Consider the following 21063-nt stretch of genomic DNA (forward strand, 5'->3'; position numbering starts at 1 on the left):
TGATGCAGTTGGTTTGATTACTAAATGGGGTTTGAAAGATACAAGAATACACTCACCCCGACTCCTCCACATGGTAGCATTACAAAGATACGTTGAGCCAAGATTCCTGCAGGAAGAAATTCATCAGAATTATTAATGATGTTACTATTCTTTTTTTTTTTTAAATGCCAGCAATGTCAATTAATATCTGCATCACTCACGAGCCAATTTAGGGTTGTCTAGCTTTAGGCGATGCAGAGGGTTGGTGCCATACCGAAGCACGTGTTTTTCTGAGTGGACTGACTGCAGCTCTTCCAAAGTGGCCTTCCTACTTCGGATATGCTACAAAAAAAGAAAGTACACACACCCAAACAAGCAAACACATACAGATGGGTGAAAAATGTCAACGAACCATGGCGCGGGACAATTACGGCCTCTGCTATGTTGAAAATGACAGTGATGTGAATCATGTATGGCATTCACAGACATTCAGATCTCCAAACAACATAATGTTGACATGTTATAATTGTCCAACAGCAATCGATTATATAGTTATTGTGTTCCATTCTGTTGCATACCTCACACTGGCTCCGCAGGCCTCTTTCGTGCAGTCGGGACCAAATGCTTTGGACCCTTCCAGGATGCTCGGGGTGGCAGCTGTTGTCCCCGCAGGTGCACTGATGCTTTTGCATCTGAGCGTCATAAACTACGCCTGTAAAAAATATTGTACATATGTATTTTTGGACGCCTTTTCGATACAGCGAAAGCAAACCTCTGCTTTTAACTTATTCAGGAGAAGCAGTTTGCTGCTTGATTCCTAAATAACACACTTCTAAGTAAAAATGACAGGACACTTTAACATTGTCCCAATTTACGTCACTCTTTTGTGATCAGCTTTTATTTGGTGCACTTGCAGTGTAATCATAAAAGCCAGTTCCAGCTCTCAGACTACCAGGTTTGGATTTGGAGCCTGTCAGCTTGGTGAGTAGTTCCACCGTCCAATTTACCACAAACCCACAGCAGTTCCTCGCCAAAGCCACTTCAATGCACATGTGCACGTCAGAGGACAATAAACATGGCACAGTCCAGTTGGACTTGGTGTGGGGTAAGAACTCATTCTCAGAGTTCTGGCAACAAACATAAAACAGCCTTGAAATAAAACCACCATTCAAGAGTTGAATCTTTGTAGTTTGGAACAAATAACTGTTTTAGAGGTGTCGAGTCTGTCAGTGGTCATTAAAAAAAAGAATTAAGGATGCCAAAGAACATCGTTGAAGAGAGGTGAACTGTTTGAAAGGAAACAATAAGGGGGGAAAAAACAAACTTGGTTGTCTATTCTTTTCGGGCCACTCACCAGTGGTAAAACGGAGTTTGACCTCTGCGGTGGGACATGAGAGAGAGATGGGCATGTTTGTGGATGCACTCAGAAGGGGAGGCAGAGAGGTCGAAGCTGGAGAGGACTGGGTTCGAACCAAAGGTTGGTGAGGCCACATCAGGATAGGCATGTTAAGGGAGTCCGTGTGAAATCCTGCTCGGTGGACCGACTGCCTCTGGAATTCCCACATAAAGTATTAAGAATGAATGACTTGAACAGTAGCAACACGTGAAAAAAGGGAAATAATCAGGCCAAATTTATGTCTTCTATATGTCCTTCAGGAATACTACGACCGTTTACTATTAACATTTAAAATTAAAATGATGTCTCCTCTATTGGAGTGCTGACAGCCAATTTTGTAGATATAGCGCCCTCTTCTGTTTAAGCAAGCGTTAAGAATGTGCAGAGAGATGTAAAACTGGAACCATATCTTTTTGTATTTAACATTATTTATAAAATTCAATTTGGGGTTTGAAAAATTACTCCTCATGGCTTTCAAGGAATATTTTCAAACCACTGCAACCCTTTCCCTGAAAAAAAGCAATGTTCTGCATCATGCAACGTCTGTTTTACCTGACTGACGGCCTGCGATAACTCAATCAAGCTTTCCCGGGATGAGGTTGTGGACTCTGTGTCATAAACAGAGTCGGTGCTGGCAGAACTCTGTCTCCTTCTACAGCTGTCCTCAAAAACCGAGCCCGGCTCAGAGCCGCACATGGACCCGGATTCTGACCCAATTTCCTCTAGGTCCATGTCCTCTGATGGGATCTGTGTCAGATGAGGAGGATTCTCAGCGCATATGGAATTAGGAAATTCAAATGGCGTCCAAGCACAACATTGTAAAGATACATCAGTGTTCCCCAACCCTAAGTGGGCCAAGTCACATACATTACATGTCCACCACAGAAAACAAAAAACAAAAAAAACAAAACAAACTTGAAACACCTTAGGCTGAAATAATATTCAACTAGTTAGCATACTCGCAAATGTACTTGCTACTCAGGGTGAACTCTGGGCCTATTTGTTTTAACACATAGTTAACATTCATGCATGAAGTCATGACTCATTTTGCTGTCTGAAAGACAGCATGTGGTTAGACTGGTTCATTGTACTTTTTTGCTATTTCAAAGCATTTAATTGTTCCACCTGTCTTCATGACAGACTAATGGGCCTCGGGACAGTACCGTAGTTGGGAATGATTTCTTTACCGTGCATATTTAATATAGAGAACTTGTGTGTGTCTGCACCTGCAAACACTCACCTTGGTCAGGAGGGAATTCAATTTAAACCTCTCCACCCCGCTTTTGTGGCATTGCTGAGGCAGCTGGTGCTGAGTTTGACAGTTGAGGCTGGCATGCAGAGGAAGGGGCGAATGGCTGTAAGGTGGAGGTTCGGAGCGCGTTCGTTCCAAAGGTTTGTGACAGGAAAAGGTGCTGAGGCCTTCCCGTCTGGTAGGGGAGGTCAAGTGAGGTCGCTGTTGCAGAGGAGGTGGATTCAAACCTTGATCTGGATAAACAATGAACAATAGGAGGAGGGCAAATACAATAGGAAAAAAGTTAGTTGAATGTTACTATATGATAAGAATGTACAGAATAAAAGACAATACGCAAACATGGCTAGTTTACTGACATTAATCAACATTTAAGAAAAACAGAAATCCCCCAAACGTATACACACTAAAACTAAAATGTATTCTTTTTTTATGGATGAACTGTATTAACACAAAACTACCACTAGAGAGAGTCCCTGTGTTCATTATTATTATATTATAATAAAATAAAAGGCAGGTAATAGACAAATAACTGAGCCAGAAAAATGGCTTGTCACAACAATTCTGCACCATATCTGCAGATTTCTAAAAGTTGAGCTAATCATTTGCTGCAAAAAGTATTTTAGTCATTCTTTACTTACAAGACATTAGCCGTGAGTGGACGAGTCCCGTGTGTGGTTCCAGTATGAGTACAGGGTGCAGGCCGTGAGCATGGCTTGAAAAACTTCCGTCATGAGGTAAGTAGACTTGAGGCAGAGCCAAAGTCCTTGTTACTCGCAGGTCCACCTGCGAGGATAAAAGACCAAATGAGGATGGGAGACTCCTTAGAGTTACAAAGCTTGATGCTTTTGTTTTTTTATCAACACGATTCCAATTTTTAGGGGTCTCACTGAAAGACTCATTCACCTGAGCAGGAAGGCCTGCAGTGATGTTGGGCCTGGCAGTTGTGTTATTAGGCAGGGTGAAATTAGCCAGTCGACCATCCTTCAGCAAAAGCCTTTGTGCCTGTGCATGAGATGAACATATAAATTATAAAGCACTTAAAAAATGATCAAAAAAAACGTTTTTCATTTTCATGATTGCTGCAAAGAATTGATTTTATTTATTGATTGTCTCTTAGCACAGACAATTCTGTGGAGTCAACTAGAAGAAAAAACAAAAACAAAAAGCAGTATACGGGAAAATTGTTTCATTACAATCAAGTGAGATGATGTACAGAGCAATCAAAACGGGACAGTGTGACCCTGAATCTCACTGTGAATAGTCTAGCGTCCACTAGACACTGCCTGTACTGTTGGCTAACAAATAACAGGAAAATACCACAAAGGACTGTTCTGTATCAAATCACTGGCTATTGTTGTTTATAAATATGCACGCAGTGGAAAAAAGTCATATAAAAGCAGACAGTACACAGTACAAAAGTCAGATTGTTTAGATTATACAACAATTTAGTACTTTGTACACACCTCTTGAGCAAGTGGGATCACTCCATTGTCTGATAGGATGCTGTTAATAGGAGAGCTACAATCAGATGTTGGGGTGCTGCTGGGTGAAGACTCTAAAAGGAAGAATTATAATACAAAGTCAAACTGTCTGTAGTTCTTTGGAAAGTAGATAAGATCTGTGTTTGGAAATATGCACAAAGATAAAGTCATTCATTCATTTTCTGAACTGCTTTATCCTCATTAAGGTCAGGGGGTGCTGGAGTCTATCCCAGCTGACTCCGGGCCAGAGGCGGGGGACACCTGGAATCGGTGGCCAGCCAATCGCAGAGCACGAGGAGACAAACAACCATTCACACACACTCATACCTAGGGGCAGTTTAGAGTGTCCCATCAGCCTACCATGCATGTTTTTGGAATGTGGGAGGAAATATGTTATGAAAGTAAGAACATGACATTCTACCTAGAGTTTCTGTCCTGTGTTTGACAGCAGGAGGGGCGCTGGTCTTTCGTTGTAATGGGTTTGGTCTTGTGCTGATGAGCTTCTTCAACTTCCACTTCAGTGTTGGCTCAGACACTGCGTGCAATAACAGAAATAAACATGTAAGGAAGCACGAGTGTATACTTATCTTGTGAATTGTAGCTTTAAGAAAACATCAATGGAAGATGCACAAATAGCTCGGCATGACTTTAAACGCATCAAGTAAAGCTTTTAACTTGTATGGTATATTTCCAAAATCTGCCATTGGGACAAATAACAAATATCAGGACCATTGCTCACAATCCAAAGCCCCAGCATCCCAAAAACCAACAGTTACCAAGATCTAGTTCAAAAGAAGGAATGAAGGAAACAAATAATCTCATTAAAGTTGTCGTGATTGGTGTGCTTTGAAATTATGTAAGAAAAGACTCAAACCACTCCTCCTGTCATTCATATTGTAAGAGAAACCTGCTCTGTTCTCTCATGCGGTTCATTTTACACAAACATCGCACATAATTCAGTCTTATGTAACAGTTTTGGTCTTTGTGTCTCTGTGTCAGTGTTGCTTTCATGACTTGGCAGTTTAGTTCTTTAGTTTAGTTCTTTCTTTCTCTGCAGGCCTTGCCATTCATCACTTCCGTTTATCCTCACCGAGTGTACGCTCCTGTTCAGTTTGTCATACTCTTGTTGTGATTGATGAAACAAAGACGGTAAAAATGGAACATTCCCAGTCATTTTTTTCAGCCTGAAGAAGAACAATAACTCACCTGTTCTACGCAATTCCTTACGCGGGCTTTCACTTGTTGATAGCTGAGATTTTGTGGACACTTCTGGAAGTTTGTGCCTTGGTAACAAAAACAAAATTCACTTAAGCAAGCATAAAGCAGTTGGATCGTATTACCAGTTTGTTTTGATTTACCTGTATGCTGGTGTAGGGCCGCTGTGTTTAGGAGTGACTCTGTCATGGGTGGGCTGGCTCTTCATAATTATGTGCTCTCTGAGTTTTTGTTTCACCAGTGGACTGGCTACAGCACCTGATATTTCAGGAAAAAAAGATGAGGAATATTTACGCTTTCAGTTTGTTAAAATATACCTGTCATATTATACATTTTCCCCATATTTTATACATTTTTCGATCATTTCAAATTGTGTACCCCATGGGACAACTATTGTTGATTTCTTTTAAGTACGCCTTTTATAAAACAGATCTAGTTTTACCCAATATGTGCCGCGTTGCATTTGTACGATTTATGATCACTTAATGATCTTCCCTAAGGGAAGCAATTAGCCGAGGTTGACAGTTATGACTTTTTCTCGTGTTTAAGATTTTCACCTCTTACATAATAAGGTTCTCCAATTATAAAATGTCATGGTTGGAATCTATTTTAATGGTTGAGGGCAATCTTAGGGTATAATAGGCCTATCTTTTTATACTCTGATAAAAGGTAGTGCACCAAACCACCTCATTTGTCTAGTGTTTGCATTCTTAAAGAAGTTTCTTGGGATATTGTCCTTTTAGTGAACTGACGTTTTTGGTCTGAGGGTGTTGGTGGGTTTGAAATGCATCGCCATGTTATGTTTGGAGACAACCCTTCTGAATTTCTCCAACAAACTAACCACAAAAAGAGACCATTACATTTTCTGTCTGGTTTCTGGCTTCGTGCTTAAGTATAGTGGCACTTCTTTTCTGGGGGGATTTGACAAAGGCCATTTTGGATACCCACAGTCTGCAAGAGTCATCTTGATGTAAGTCTGCCCACTTCAGACTTCTGTTGTTGTTGGTGGGAATCCCCCGATTCTGACAGTACGGATGTGATGTTACAAAGGGTGGATGGTAGAGGTCAATGAGAAGGTACCGGTGTTTGTAGAGGGTATTTCTCTTTCCCTACCCCCACTTTACAGTCCCAAAATGGCAACTTATCATTTGCATCTAAAAGGAGGTATATTTCTTCCAGGCCAAAAAGGTCCACATCCCAATGTTATTCCATCAAGTCGATTTAACAACTGATTGGTAGGGCAGGGCAATAATTTTACTAAATACAACATGAAAAATCACACACTGGGTCTTAATTTTACTGAAACAACTGGCTGATATGACATATTTTTTGTTTAAGTCTGATTTCTTTGAATTCTGAGTGCGAAATGACCCATTTAGTGATCAATGACTCTGATAAAAAATGTCAACAATCATACATGAATAAATATTATACGGTAGGCACTCACTTTGTTCATTTTTATTCTTGCGTATCAGCTGCTGTAGCTCATTTTGTTCCTCAGCCTCCATCTCACGTTGCCTTTTTTCAGTGTTCCGCTGTAAACAAAAAACACTAATGAAACCAAAGATGCTAAAACTTCCATCATAAACTAGCAGTCAAGAAAAAAGAAAAGAAAAATGCTACTGCTTTCATTATATTACTATCTAAAATAAGCATCTGTAATTCTGATATGGTACATTTGTACATACCTGCAACTGTCTGTAAGAAAACTGGGAACAGTGCTGCGAGGTAAAGGGTCCCAGGAACAAGGGACAATGAGGGGCCAGCATAGCCGAATCTCGGCCTGGATGAACCAGTCTGTGGGTGACACTTAGGTCCATGGACTGTTCCCCACTTTTGGGTAATAGAAGACCTTGGTTGATGGCATCCACTATGGAATTTCACAAAATAGAGAACATGATCAGTGAAATAGGATTAAAAAATGGCCTTTTTTGCTTTTGTTTTTTTAAAGAACAAATGCAGTGGCGACTACATGATTGAGAAACAGATAACATATTCTGTCAAAGATAGAACCAAAAATTGCAAATTGATCAATAATAAAATATTGAAAGAATTGACTCTTAAGGTGATTTCATCCAAAATGGGAATATAGGGCTACACCCTGGACTGACTATTAAGTAATCGGAGGGCACCTGTAAATGTGAATAGATGCCACAACACTACTAATAGATAACAGTACAAAGTGAAACTCCAAAGATTCCAGTAAATGTCTTTCCGCAAAGGCATTATGTTCCACAGTCACATGCAACTCCAATTGGGCTCAATTCCCAACAGTAAGACTGACTCACAGTGAAATAATAATCTGTGTGAGGGAGTTTCAGGGTTGCGAAAATCCCTCCAGGGCCGTTATAACCCAGCAGGTCAAGTGAGAAACACAGCTGAATAATAAAAGGAGTTACTAAAACCAATAGGATTTGTCTGCTTGTCAACACAGTTGAGATTGAATGGTGACTCGTTGCTTAGTGAACAGGCTAAAAAGATTTCCGTATCTAAAGATCAATCACTGTAACCTAATTTGTAAAACAAGAAAAGCAAAGAAATGATTATTAGTGTAGGCACTTTGCCGCAAAAGCAAATAAAAATGTATAAATAGAACCAGTCGAGTCAATGAGAGTGGGGTAGACAAATAAAAATAACAAACGTGAGCATGTTATTAAATGTTGAATTGATTTCTCTTTAATATTCAAACCAAAAAAAATGGTGCTGAAAGTACTGTAAAAAGCAACTAAAATAATAAACATGAAACATACATCAAATCTTTCACATATTACAGAAGCCTGTTTAGAAATGGTCTTTGTGAATGTTTCTCTGACTTCTCATTTTGGGCATTGTGGTGCTAAAAATAAACAGGAGACAAACTTCTGGTTTCTGTAATGGCATATTTGTTTCACAACCATCCATCCTCTTTCTCTGGGACTTCTGCACGGCATGCACACTTAAACACTCGCACATTACACACCACCACATAGACGCTTCCTGTATCTATAGTTAGTCTGCACCAAAACATCCTCTTAGTCCATTTCGGCAAGCAGAAGCTGCTATTTTGGTTGAATAGATTTATTGGCACATTGCTTAGAGGGCAGATGTCTGTCAGCTGTCTTCAGATCCACTTTGCGGTCTGTAACATTGGCTTTGTTTATTGTTGAGTTGAAGCGACTGCCACTTTGTTGTTGGATGGCGTTCAGTGACTAAGTCAGGTTTCAGGCTAAGTGACAGTTACTATTTGTGTGCACACAGTCTGCACTGCATCATACTTGAGGTTTTGATTCAATGAGCAGCGAGGCGGCGAAAATACAGAAGCGATATGACGACCAATCCACAAACGGCCCATTTAGCACATGGCTGCATCGGGTGCACCTGCACATTCTATCCATCTTCTAAATCTTCAAGGTCACGGGGTGAAAGACGTACTAGACCCTGAATTGGCGGTCGATCCCAAACACATACGATGACACACAAGTATTCACATCGCCGAGTGGGAACTGACGAATGTCAGGGGATTGAAGCACTACATCATCAGTGACCTCATGTCTAATGTGATCATAAAAATCACATTTCCGAATGAATACAGCTTTGTGTGCTGGCTTTGCACATGTTCACGATAATGCTCACGTTTAGCAGTTGCTCCGACTTGCCACCTATCCCTCACTTTCCCGCCCTGCCCCCCAAATCTGACATTAAGAGGAATGCACAACTGTTGGGGACATTCAGTCCCTCTGCTTCCGAGCAGCTGGAGTATCAATCGCTAAATGTGTGTATCCATATGTGTGTGTTCTTGCGTGAGTGTGTGCGTGTTTGTGTGTGTGTGTCCAGCCCGGGCCTGCCAACATATTAATAGTTTGCAGTTGCTTCTTTTGAGTGTACACAGCAGGTCTTTGTGTTTGCAAATGTAATATCGGAGTGTGCAACAGTTGAATGTCCATGTGTAACAGCGATAGAGTGTGTCAGTGTATTAATAGTAGCCTTAATAGAAGCTGATTGTTTCTTTTGAAGGGGCACCTATGTTACTAAGTGCCTGCTTCAATTCATGTAGCCATCGTTGTGGAGTATTTATAGTGTCACCTGTTGTGCGTGCTATCATGCAAGTGTTGATGGTGACGTATTAATAGCAGTACAAAGTGCATTTGTTGGCGTGAGCGTACAGCATCAAGTGCATTAAAAGCATTTGAAACTTAAAAAAAAAAATCAGAAAGACTAATGCCATGTCCAGTTTTGACATGACAAGGCATAGGCTTAATGACTGCAGAAATGTTCACCACACTTAGTCAATTGAATTATCTTTTTTTTATTGCAAGGCATCTCCAGAGGCATTTCAAAGAATGTCAAAAAGCATTTGTTTTATACTAGTTATATCAATGTTTCTTGTAGTTGGTGCATCACTGTTCAGAAATCATCAAGGAAACTATTCTACATGTTTGTCGTCCTCACCAATGTTTCAACCTGACCGCTACACCTCATTGTAAGGAGCTTGTGGGGACAAAATCTAATTTTCAATGCTGTCTTGCAAGGATTTTCACAGTTTTCAAATTTTTTTGCTTAGGTTTTTATCGAGGATTAAGATTGTGGTGGCAATGTAGTGTGGGGCTGTGGAAAGGCACATGCCATTAACAATTAATATGCATTAACAATGATTTTTTATTTTATTCAAAGATACCATGAAAAAATCTGAGGCCAATCAGTGATTCATCCACAACAATCGCCCATCTCAACCCCTCAATGCACAATTAAAATTTTTACACATTTATTCTAGCCTTTTTAAATCTCAGCCCAATGAAAAAATAAAAAATCAGCTGATGTAATTGTCACCATCCGTAAACTGCCTACATTGTTAAACTTCCCCTAGTTGACATAATCCTACTATCTGGACGGTGATCATGGCTATAATAAATAGTCTCTATCCAAATCCTCTGGAAATCCGTGGAACATTTCAATTAAGGATCTGATCCCCTCAAGTCAAACGTCACTATATATCTGTCCCCAGGTTAAGGTTAGGATAAATTAGGTAGGGATCGGTCAGATCATTATTATGAAATCTGGGCATGATACAAAGTCACAAGCTAGCATGCTCTTTCGTATGATTGCAATTGATTTTCTACAATCCAGACAGACTGTCGATTGTTCCAAGTGTATCCTTATTTCTTCCAAAGTCTTCCTGCCATGATTTAAAGTTGGCTACGTGATGAAGTTGAACCCAGGATTCAGGGGTAAAAAAGGTAAAAAGGTGGCAAAAATTGCTGATGCAAAACTTGGGCTTTTAATGACAAAAATGGTGAATACAAAAGTGACAAAATAAACCAGGAACACACATGCCGACAAAAAGGGCAAAAAAAAACATGACTTATTGGATGGGAGACACCAGGTAATGGTAACAGTACATGATACAGGAAAAATACCCCCACAATCCGGCATACTAGGACGCAACGTATAATTAGACACACGTGCGATAATTATCAATCAAACACACCTGTTCACATCAGCAAGGGGAGCCCAGAGCAGACCTGGGCAATTAATTCCACAAAGGTGCAGGTTTTCGTTCCAACCCATAAGAGGAAACCTTTCCACCAATCTGGTATTTTAGAAGTGCAATCAGTGGATTGCAGTCAGGTGCTTCTTGTTTCAGCAGAAATCTAATTAGTTAAACTTTCTGTCAGTTGGAACAAAAGCCTGCACCCACAGTGGCCCTCAAGGACCGGATTGCCCAGGTCTGGCCTAGAAGGACACACATCACTCAGACAGCACACACAATAAAGACACACACACACACCTCCACCAAAATCCCAACATAACGTGACACTTCCTTAGTCAGTGAGAAATCCGATTTAAATGAAGTCTATCATTTGGGGTATTAGTTTCCAGTGTGGGAAATTAGTATATCTGGATGTCCCTATTAATCATACCCTCTTATGATTAATTCTTGGGGTGTTCGATAGTCACCGTGATGGAAATCTATCATGAAATAAGGAATAATAACTCACACGCAAGTCCATTTTCACTTCAGTTATTCGGTGCCTACATCCAATTTCCTATGCTCCCAACATTGTCAACATTTTATAAGCAAAATTGAAAAAGATAAATTTAAAAAAAAACTGATTTTAGCTATTATTTTTTATTTATGATCAAACCCCTTGATTTTAACTGGATGAAAATAACTTAAAAATCTGCTGACTACATTTGAACTGTAATGTTATTACTCATTGCACTCGTCCTGTTTCCCGCACACAACAGACAAGTACTCCTATTTCTGTGTTTTGAGGAGTGTATCACAGTCATATGAGTTGATCTTAAATCAGGAAGAGGAAATGTGATCTCGGGCTGTGGCTTGTCCAGAACTCCAGAACACTGTGCTTATTGTCAGCATGCTGCTGTGAATTACGGTGGCAAACACTGAAGACTTGTAAAGGTTCTTTCCTGGGAAAACATTGCAATAAAATGTACACCCCTCAATGGATACCTTGCAATAACTATCAAGCTCATTGAAACTTGGGTCAACTTTACTATTCATTTATTCATTTTTTTTGTACCATTTATCCTCAAAAGGGTCGCGGGGATGCTGGAAACAAATTCATTTTAAACAGCTAACAATGTGTAGTAACACTTGAAGGTGCTTGATTCTGTATTATTGGCTCATATCTAGAGAGCATAGTCACCAAATACTACATACTTTAGCATCTGTCCTGTGCTATCTTATTTGCTACTCGCTCCATCTGTCATTTGTACACAAATATCCATCGCAATGCAAATGACCAAACGGTGAGTAAACCAAAGCCACCTGATGCAGCAAAAAAAAGCCCTACAGATTGCAGATCATCCCTAAATCAGTGATTGTTCAAAAATAAACAATTAAAAATAGTAGTTGATGGGTACGTCAACAGTTTTGCAGCATGTGCTGTGGCTACACTAATGCCAGATTCAATTTCTTCAGCCACATAAGTGAGGCCTTTTCCCTTGAACGCCCCTTGAGGGTATCACAACTTGTAAAGTTAAGAGGAAAACAGTTTGGGTAAAGTGACACCTTGGTATTGAATAAAAGGGCTGGTTATTATTCCTTTCCAGCCTTTTGCGTACACGGGCAGATATGGTCTAAAGCCTTTCAAAGGACTACTAATGATATTTCCTATTAATGAGAGATAAACAGAGCAACACACGATCTAGGCAACCTGAGAGGCAACAGTGGTGTCAAATCCTTGGAAAGCAATGACACAAAAGTAATGTAACTTGAATCTTTGTAATAGCACCCAAACGATGACCTCATCCATCCAAAGAGGGACACAACATAGCATTATTGCATAAATGATTGCCAAGTGAGTGTGTATTACTTTTTGCTCATTAGAAATACACAATGTGCACATTTTCATTTTCACAGGCTTATAGGCTGTGACATTTGAAAGATTTTGTCATAATAATGAAAATATATTCAACACAGCTGCATGTCTGACATCACAAAAACCAAACAGGTGCTGCCTAGGAGAAACCATTCCAATTTTATTTTGGGAAGAAAAAAAAGATGTCCAGAAAGAAATAATAAAAGTAATATGGGTGGCCCAGCTGACGAGTGGTTAGCGCGTCAGTCTCACAGTTCTGGGGACCTGGGTTCGATCCCAGTTCAGTCCTCCTGTGTGGAGTTTGTATGTTCTCCACGGGCTTGCGTGGGTTTTCTCCGGGTAGTCCGGTTTCCTCCTACATCCCAAAAACATGCATGGTAGGCTGGTTGAACACTCTAAATTTCCCTAGCATAGGCACCAGCACCCTCCGCAACGCTTGTGAGGATAAGCGGTTCAGAAAATGAATAATTGAATATTACTAATTTCTGTCATCTAGCATTCAGATTTTATTACATAGAATAACCTCCTTTAATCCAGCTTTAAAGTGTGTGTGCGTTTGTGTGTGCGTATTTATTGTTATTAGTAAAGTTAATTATATGAAAATAATCCATAGGTTTTTTTTCATTACATAGGTGGTAGATGCCACGTGACCAATAAATTGAAGGGGTTCACCAATGTACAGTATATCAAAATAATTGTTAAGCATGCTATATTTGGGAGTTGTATGGGGCAAGTTAAAAATATGTTTTCATGTAATCATTGTTAAGTGACTGACTTAACAGGTTGGTAGGTTTGCCTATTTGATGTTTGTGAATGGTCATGGAACAAAATAAGGTTGGAGACCAGAAACACCATTTAGAATAATTGAGTCCACACCCATTTAGTGTACTTGGCAAATTCTAAAAGGAAAATATTTTCTTCAAGCGTGACAAGCATTTGATGACTTAATTGTCGCATATGACGCAGTGAGCAAAGGTAAATCTTTTGGCACAAAGGAGAGTTTCCTACTGTCCTGCAGATGATGTCGCAGTTTTCAGCAACTGAATGTGGGAGCAAAATATATTGTAAAATATGCGGATATGCTGCTCGTCATCTGCTAATTCTCCAATTGGTGATTTTTTTGTATTTTTAAGAAACCTTTTTGCTTCTAGAAAATAGAACCAAACCGTGGGATCTGAATTACAATATCCTATAAGGATGATGTCCTGTATCCATCACTGTAAGTGAAAGCCAACTGAGAGTTTATTCCCCCTCATTTCATTGGACCCAGACTGACCCTGCACATCACAAGGTTCACCATTGTGCAGTTCAATTGTTTAAGGAGAAAATGATGGCTCAAGTTAAAGAACATCATCATCTTAACAACCTGTCTTTCCGCTCATGAGGTCAACATTAACTCAGATAATTGCTGATATATGTTCAAATCAATTGAATTTCATGGCATATTTTCCAAATTGAATGATAAACTTTTGATACAGTGAGTATAGTTGCTTGTTGTTTCAAGTCCAAGCAAAAATGTAATTATAATGAAGATAAACTGACCTCTAGGAAATTGTTTTGTGATTCATTCTAAATTTTGAAGAAGCACTTCAAAACCGAAGTATAATTATTATTGCATTAATGAATTGAGTAATAAAAAATTTGAGATTATGTTGGCATCGTTTTGTTGTTATTGTAATGCAGAATTCCAGCTGAGGAGCTAAACGTTGCAGCTTTAAGGGATAAAAATGACATGAGGTTATAACAAATCTCCAAGAAGTGAAGGAAAAGAGTATACACATGAGATGCATGGGTAGGACTTTTAGGTGGAGTTTTTTTTGTTTTTTTTCCCCCTGCACTGTAGGTAGATCTGACTTCTCTACGAGTCACAGGAAGCTAGCAGGAATGGGAGGAATGCAGTCAGGCAATACGTTCGCTGATGGAGGGAGCAGCGCTTGAAAGGCAGATTGCCAGAAAGCTTGACAGAAGAAGAGTGAGTAGCTTAGAAGATAGAAAGACATAACAATAATGCCTTCAGAAATGACAGTAATAATCTTAAACTAAACAATTACAGGATTCTCTGATGGTTGCATAGTAAAACTTTAGTGGAAAATATGCAAGAAATTCATGAATGGAAATGACACCATAACATGTCTTTTACATTTTAAATTTGACTTCATATGCCACTGTTGTGGTAAAAAAGCACTTTTAAAGCGTACAACCACCGATGTTCAAGAAACGTGTGTTGCAAAAGCTGTACAGTGGTAGGTAGCCTCAAAAGGCTTTCCACGCCCAATGGCAAAACAAACTCAGGCCATTTAAGGGTAGATAGCACTTGTCGCTCGTCGTTAGACTCTAAACTGATTGTGACGATGCAAAGAGTCCATAACAATGCCTTGTGGTTGTAACTCTTACTTTACAATTTCACGCACCTCTTTGAAAAAGTGCGCAAGGCAACAGCGGAAGCGCTCAATTATCAAAATGAACAAATATTTGACGACAAACTAGTTGAGTCATATGTCAAACTTATAATTAGATGAATCATCATTACATGTCAAAAGCAGTGGAGGCTTTTAAGTGCTAATATGGTGTAGAAAATGATCTCCCAAAAATATATCTGTGTACATTCATTCTTTTGACTTGAATGACTGTTCATTTTCCGCACCACTTATCTTCACATGGGTCATGAGGGTGCCAAGGAGCACCATGAGAGGAACAATTATTCAGGCTCACATGCATACCTAGAGTGCTCAACCAGCCTACCACGCATTTTTATGGGATGCGGGAGGAAACTGGAGTACCTGGAGAAAACCCACACAGGCACGGAACACCACACTGAAAGGTCGGAAACACACTGAGGATTAAATCTGTGCTATATACAATGAATACTGCCCTATTATCTATCCCATTTGAGGGTTGAATGATTGTGTAAACAGAGATGAGTGTGGAAAAGGTACAAATATATCTCCTAACGTTCATGATATTTCCAAGTTTCCTTCACTGGACAGAAAAAAAAGATTCACAAATATTTAGTTCACCGGCTTTCACCATGACAAAATCCTTCTGACAGTCTATTCCAGAGCAATTAGACCTCCCTTGGCAGGCTCACTAAACTGAGATCAGATTCCTTAAAATAAGCTTTGTTTTCCACCAGGGGGTGGTACTTGAATCAGTCAGGTAAGCTTTTGTCAACTAAACATACACGACATTGGGAATTGTTTCTGTCATATGCAATACATGGAGATGAGTCACAAAGAGTGAATTTATGTGAATATTTTAACCTCTCCTTATAAGGAAATCATTTGTGGGAAAAAAAATGATTTGCCAATATTGACAGTTCTGTGATGATGAGTCACGAGGATGAAAGAGAGGCACTCAAGGTGAACAAAAGAAACATGTTAGTATTAACCCATCAAATCAATTTTCATAAATTGCTAATTAAATACACTTCAGCAAAATGTTCTTTCCAGAGTACATTTACTCTACATGTACATGTAGGAATATAATTCTAGTCTTTGAAAGCAAACAACTTACTGAAGGAGACAGTGAAAGTAACTTTTTCCAAACTTTTGTATCTTACTTCAAGTAGATAACGTTGCCTTTCCTTAGGTGTTTTTCACATCAAAAAATACCTTCAAGTCCACTCCCACCTGACTTAACCTGTTCCCCCTGGGCTTTGAAACCAGGTAAACAGACCAATCGCCTAAATTAGTTATGAAGTTTGGCTAAAACAAACGCCATCTCCCCCCCGCCCTCTCACATATTTCTTTATAGAAGTACTACAGTACTATAGTGGCAATATAAAAATCAGTGAAAAATTGGACTATATCTCTTTTACTATGAAATTCCTTCCCTTAGCTAAATTGAGGGAAAATAAGAAAGTTGGAAAGTAGAAAGTTGTTGCTGTAATTTGAGTCCCAACAATCAGAACAATCAAACAAGAACAACAAGATATAAGTAGTGGGAAGAAGAACTTATAATTCTTCTGTGAAAATACAACATCAGAATGTTTAAAACTAACTCGGAAAAAAACCTTTCTATCCCACTGATATATTTTCCTAATCCAAATTCACCTGGATTTACATATTGTGCACATAAAGCATTAAAAATAAGGAGTTGGATGTTTTTATAGCTGTTATCATTATAATACTGTTTAAGTCATTATGTCATTTAAGTCACCGGTCCACGCTGATGTGTCATACCACAGAACAATGATCAGTTATGTATATAGTGGAAATGTGATTTATTAAGCAAGGGGTGGGCTTCCTTCAACGATATATATTCATCTGGAAAAACAATATGTAGGATAACTCAATCCTGTTTTAATGCTCTTTTCTTGAAAGATGAGGTATCTGGTTTTGACTACTTCCGTACTCCTGTCCTCTTTCCGGTCTTTAACTATACATTAGTCACTCTGTTTTTTTATCCATAAGTCTGTCTCCTGCAACTCTGCATCACTATTGTTCTGTTTCTCATTTTTAGCAAAGATCTGAGTGGACACTCTCCAGGGTGGGTGGGTCTGTTTCCAATTTTCTCTTCTTCCTCATCCTGAGGGACAACACTTCCAAAACCAAACAAATACAACTAATACCCCCAAAAAATATTTTCTTTCGGGATCTTTAAATCGACACAAAACTGAACATTTTAGGCACATTTTTCTCAGGGTAAAAAGTCATTTCACATCAGCAAAACAAGCAGAACCTCCACTTATTACAGAACACAGCATAAATAATTGACATTAGCAATCCACTGGTCAGTAATTCTCTATTACAATATCATTTGAATGGTGTAATAGTTCTTACCAGCTTTAAGGTTCCTCAAATGAATCAGAGGAGCAGCAGCCTGAGAGGTGGTGTGACAAGACGGATCCCGCTTTGACTGGGGAGTGGTGCTGAAGTGCACTGACTCAACCGCTTGACACAACTGGCTCTGAAATGTCTCTGGCTTTCCTTCATATGAGAGCAAGCAGCTCTTCTCTCTTCTTTCAGACTCTCTCGCTTAATCACTCCCTTTACCTCACTTTTCACAGGCGACACAGTTGCTGCAACGTACAAACCTCCTGTAACTTGTTAGTGCCGCCCCTGCAGAAGCCACAAAAAGCTTGTGTTACTGTTAGTGTGTGTGTGTGTTGCAGAGACCAACAGATTGTGCTTGTCTCAGACAGACAATAGCAGGAAGTGTTCATTTAGTACTCACGAAGCACAGGAGAGGGAATTATAAAAGCTCATGCTTTACCTGATTCAAGAGTGTTTGCAGTTGTATGCGTCCAAATTACTGGAAGATTACATGAGTTTTAAGGCATAATCCTATAATGATGAAGAAATAAAAAATTTGGCAAAGGGTGGAATAATTATATCATATAATGGGTAATCGGACGTTTGGTCGCCGGACGTTTGGTCGCCTGGACCTTTGGTCGCCCAGACGTTTAGTCGCCCGGACGTTTGGTCGCCGGACGTTTGGTCGCCCGGACGTTTGGTCGCCCGGACGTTTGGTCGCCCGGACGTTTGGTCGCCGGACGTTTGACAACATGACAGAGAGTTTACTGTTGAAACCAGCTCTCAAAATTATATTCATGAGAGAGAGTTTAATATCTAAATATCTACTGTTGAAACCAGCTCTCAAAATTATATTCACCCGGGTGACCAAACGTCCGGCGACCAAACGTCCGGTCACGCATATAATGCTAGATTAGGTGAGTTTGGAGGTGGTTGCACACATTGGGACGGTGAACTTAAACTTTGTCATTTGCATTTGATATTATGTGATACCATTTGTGAAATGCTTCCTGAATGCCTCGTAATACACAGTGTTCCAAATAATAGTAAAAGTATTTCTTGAAAGAAAATGAATAAATAAATACTGAAGACAAAGACATAGCCTTCATCTTTAAGAAATTCTTTGCTGGTTGGGGCAATATTTCTTAGTTTTGCATTGAAGGGAAGATGCACATGTTTTGCTTTTTTATTATTATTTTTTTTTAAAGGTCGATATTATATAAAAACACTCAATGACAGAATATATAAATTGTTAAGTGTTTAGGTACTATATTTATTAACATTCACCTATTTACAACAGACATACCATGAATATATTTTTTATTCTCACATTTGATTGGCTTTTCTGGTGGTTGTTGAAAACAGGTAGAGTATATTTAGTATATTTAGAGTATATTTACTCAAGTCAGCTGTTACTTTTACTATTGAGCATTCAGCAAAATTACTTGCACAAGGCCAGTTGTTTATTCTTCGAAATTCAATTTCAGCCAAGGGAAATGAGCATGGGAGGGAGCACAATACTAAAAATCGAGCAGTTCCATGTGTATTATTATTAACAACCATAATTTAATTGTATTTTCCTGTGAGATAACCAACTCACCATTGTTTTCATTTGACTCAACCAAATGTTAAAAGTATTCATTTGGTTCAATAAAGCTTTGTAACACACAGTTCGGAAGTCTATAATAGCCCCCACACTAAGCCACCCCCTAAGTTTCAGTTCGGTTTGTCAAAGTGGGTTAAGAAGAAAGAAGTTTTCTTCATTCGATTATTTGCAAAGTTGTTTTCATTTATCTAACCGGATACACATGTACACAAACAGACACACACACTCAACACACACACAGCCAGCACCTGATTTTCATCATGTGGCCACTCAATTCTACATACCCAAATATGCGTATACACTGTATGTGTCTCAGATGCCTTTGCAATCTTATTGAATGTTCAACCACATATAAAATCTTTCTGTTAACAAGTCAATAGCCAACATATTTTTAATTACTCAATAAAATACATCTATGTGTATGTATGTATATGTATATTTATATATATATATATATATGTATGTATATGTATATTTGTATGTATGTATGTATGTATGTATTTATATGTGTATGTATATGTGTATTTATATGTGTATGTATGTATTTATATATGTGTATGTATATGTGTATTTATATATGTGTATGTATGTATATGTGTATTTATATATGTGTATGTATGTATGTGTATGTATATACGTATGTATGTATGTATGTATGTGTATATATATATATATATATATATATATATATATATATATATATATATATATATATATATATATATACACAGCAACATGCTTATTTATTTATTAACTTATTTATTACATATAGTCTAGTTATGTCTAAAATGTCTTTTCCTGTGTCTGTATTCTCACCCTCTTGCTTATGTGACAGTGAAATTTCCCGATTACGGGATGAATAAAGTTATCTAATCTAATCTAAAATGATGAAAAGAAATGTCATTGGTGGTGCTACAACTCTTATTTACTCTCTCTGAAAGCTCACTGGATTTAGTGACCATTCTTGAAAACAATAACAACAACTTAATGGTTTAGGAATGTTTGTCTTGTTGTTTTTTGGTCCTCAGGTATCCAAATTTAGAATATCACAGGTGTCATAATATTTGTCTTCTTGCTATATTTTCCTAAAGGTGTGATTATCATTTATACACATACATTTTGTTTTTCTTGCCAAAAACACGTGATACGGGGCTAAATGCCGGCATGTGGTGGCTAACGTAATCCCTGCACGCCCCTGCTATCACATTACAGCACACACAAGGTTAGTTTGACTTAATTTTCTGCACAAGCACTCAGTCGTAAACTACAAGTTTTATTACATCTTACATTTCTTTGTATCAAGTTTATCACCCAGACCATTTTAAAACAATTACACTTAATGTTTCTGTCACATGACTGCATTGAAAATGTAATTACACTGCTGCTGTTTGTTTCTCGCCCTGAACAAAACTGTTCTTTTTTTATTTCTTTTTTTCAAAACTAGTTGGCAAGGGGTTCACTAAAGTCCAAATCACAATTTTAGCAAAACTGACTGTGAGAGATAAAATGTTGGTGTAAACAGTGAACATCTGTGGGGAGGCACGTTGAACTCCCAAACTTGATGAAACTCAAATTGATTAAAAAAATGTCCTGACAAATAGACCAAAATCAATGGATTAATCATTAAGTGCTTGAGCTTTGAATTGTTAGGGGTGGAACTTTAAAAGATCATCTATTTTTTTTATCCCCAGTCTCATATTTCTTTTGATGTTTGAATCTCACTGCATTGGAATGTTTGTGAATGGAGCACAGATCACCATATGAGCAAAATCAAGATTTTCAGAAGATGCACAGGTCAGTAAGACATCCGCCATGTTAGTTGAATTAACCTGTTGATCTTTTTGCGGGAGTGTATACATCTCCTGTCCGTTGAAGAGAAATCTGCCTCTGGAGGTCAACAATCCCTTGACCTCAGCTGCTGTGTGGTCTGCCACTACGCGAGCTGCCTTGGATCAGCCTTGTGGTTTAAATGTAACTTCATCCTTTGGGAAAACACACTGACCAAAGGAAAGTCGGGTTTGGGGGTCGAGCACCTTTGCATAAGGGGGAAGTTCTTGG

General features: G+C 38.7%; 1 protein-coding gene across 3 annotated transcripts in view; it reads right to left on the minus strand.

The window, feature by feature from the left end:
• The window catches only part of LOC144076137 (histone deacetylase 7-like), a 36460-nt gene that overhangs the window by 11687 nt on the left and 3710 nt on the right, over window positions 1–21063 (minus strand). For 2 of the 3 annotated variants that reach the window (XM_077603762.1, XM_077603763.1), the window contains 15 exons: window positions 17427–17705; window positions 7012–7193; window positions 6771–6858; window positions 5467–5581; window positions 5315–5391; window positions 4530–4643; window positions 4091–4182; window positions 3531–3629; window positions 3266–3410; window positions 2616–2860; window positions 1928–2122; window positions 1334–1529; window positions 558–691; window positions 201–321; window positions 57–106 (listed from right to left, as the gene is read on the minus strand). In XM_077603762.1, the coding sequence (XP_077459888.1) occupies window positions 57–106; window positions 201–321; window positions 558–691; window positions 1334–1529; window positions 1928–2122; window positions 2616–2860; window positions 3266–3410; window positions 3531–3629; window positions 4091–4182; window positions 4530–4643; window positions 5315–5391; window positions 5467–5581; window positions 6771–6858; window positions 7012–7143 (1803 nt within the window). In that variant the 5' untranslated portion in view covers window positions 7144–7193; window positions 17427–17705. Of the gene's footprint in view, window positions 1–56; window positions 107–200; window positions 322–557; window positions 692–1333; window positions 1530–1927; window positions 2123–2615; window positions 2861–3265; window positions 3411–3530; window positions 3630–4090; window positions 4183–4529; window positions 4644–5314; window positions 5392–5466; window positions 5582–6770; window positions 6859–7011; window positions 7194–17426; window positions 17706–21063 lie in introns of those variants that run through there. The other variant, XM_077603764.1, reaches the window with a different exon arrangement.

This window comes from Stigmatopora argus, chromosome 6 (genome assembly GCF_051989625.1).
Source record: "Stigmatopora argus isolate UIUO_Sarg chromosome 6, RoL_Sarg_1.0, whole genome shotgun sequence".
Taxonomy (NCBI): domain Eukaryota; kingdom Metazoa; phylum Chordata; class Actinopteri; order Syngnathiformes; family Syngnathidae; genus Stigmatopora; species Stigmatopora argus.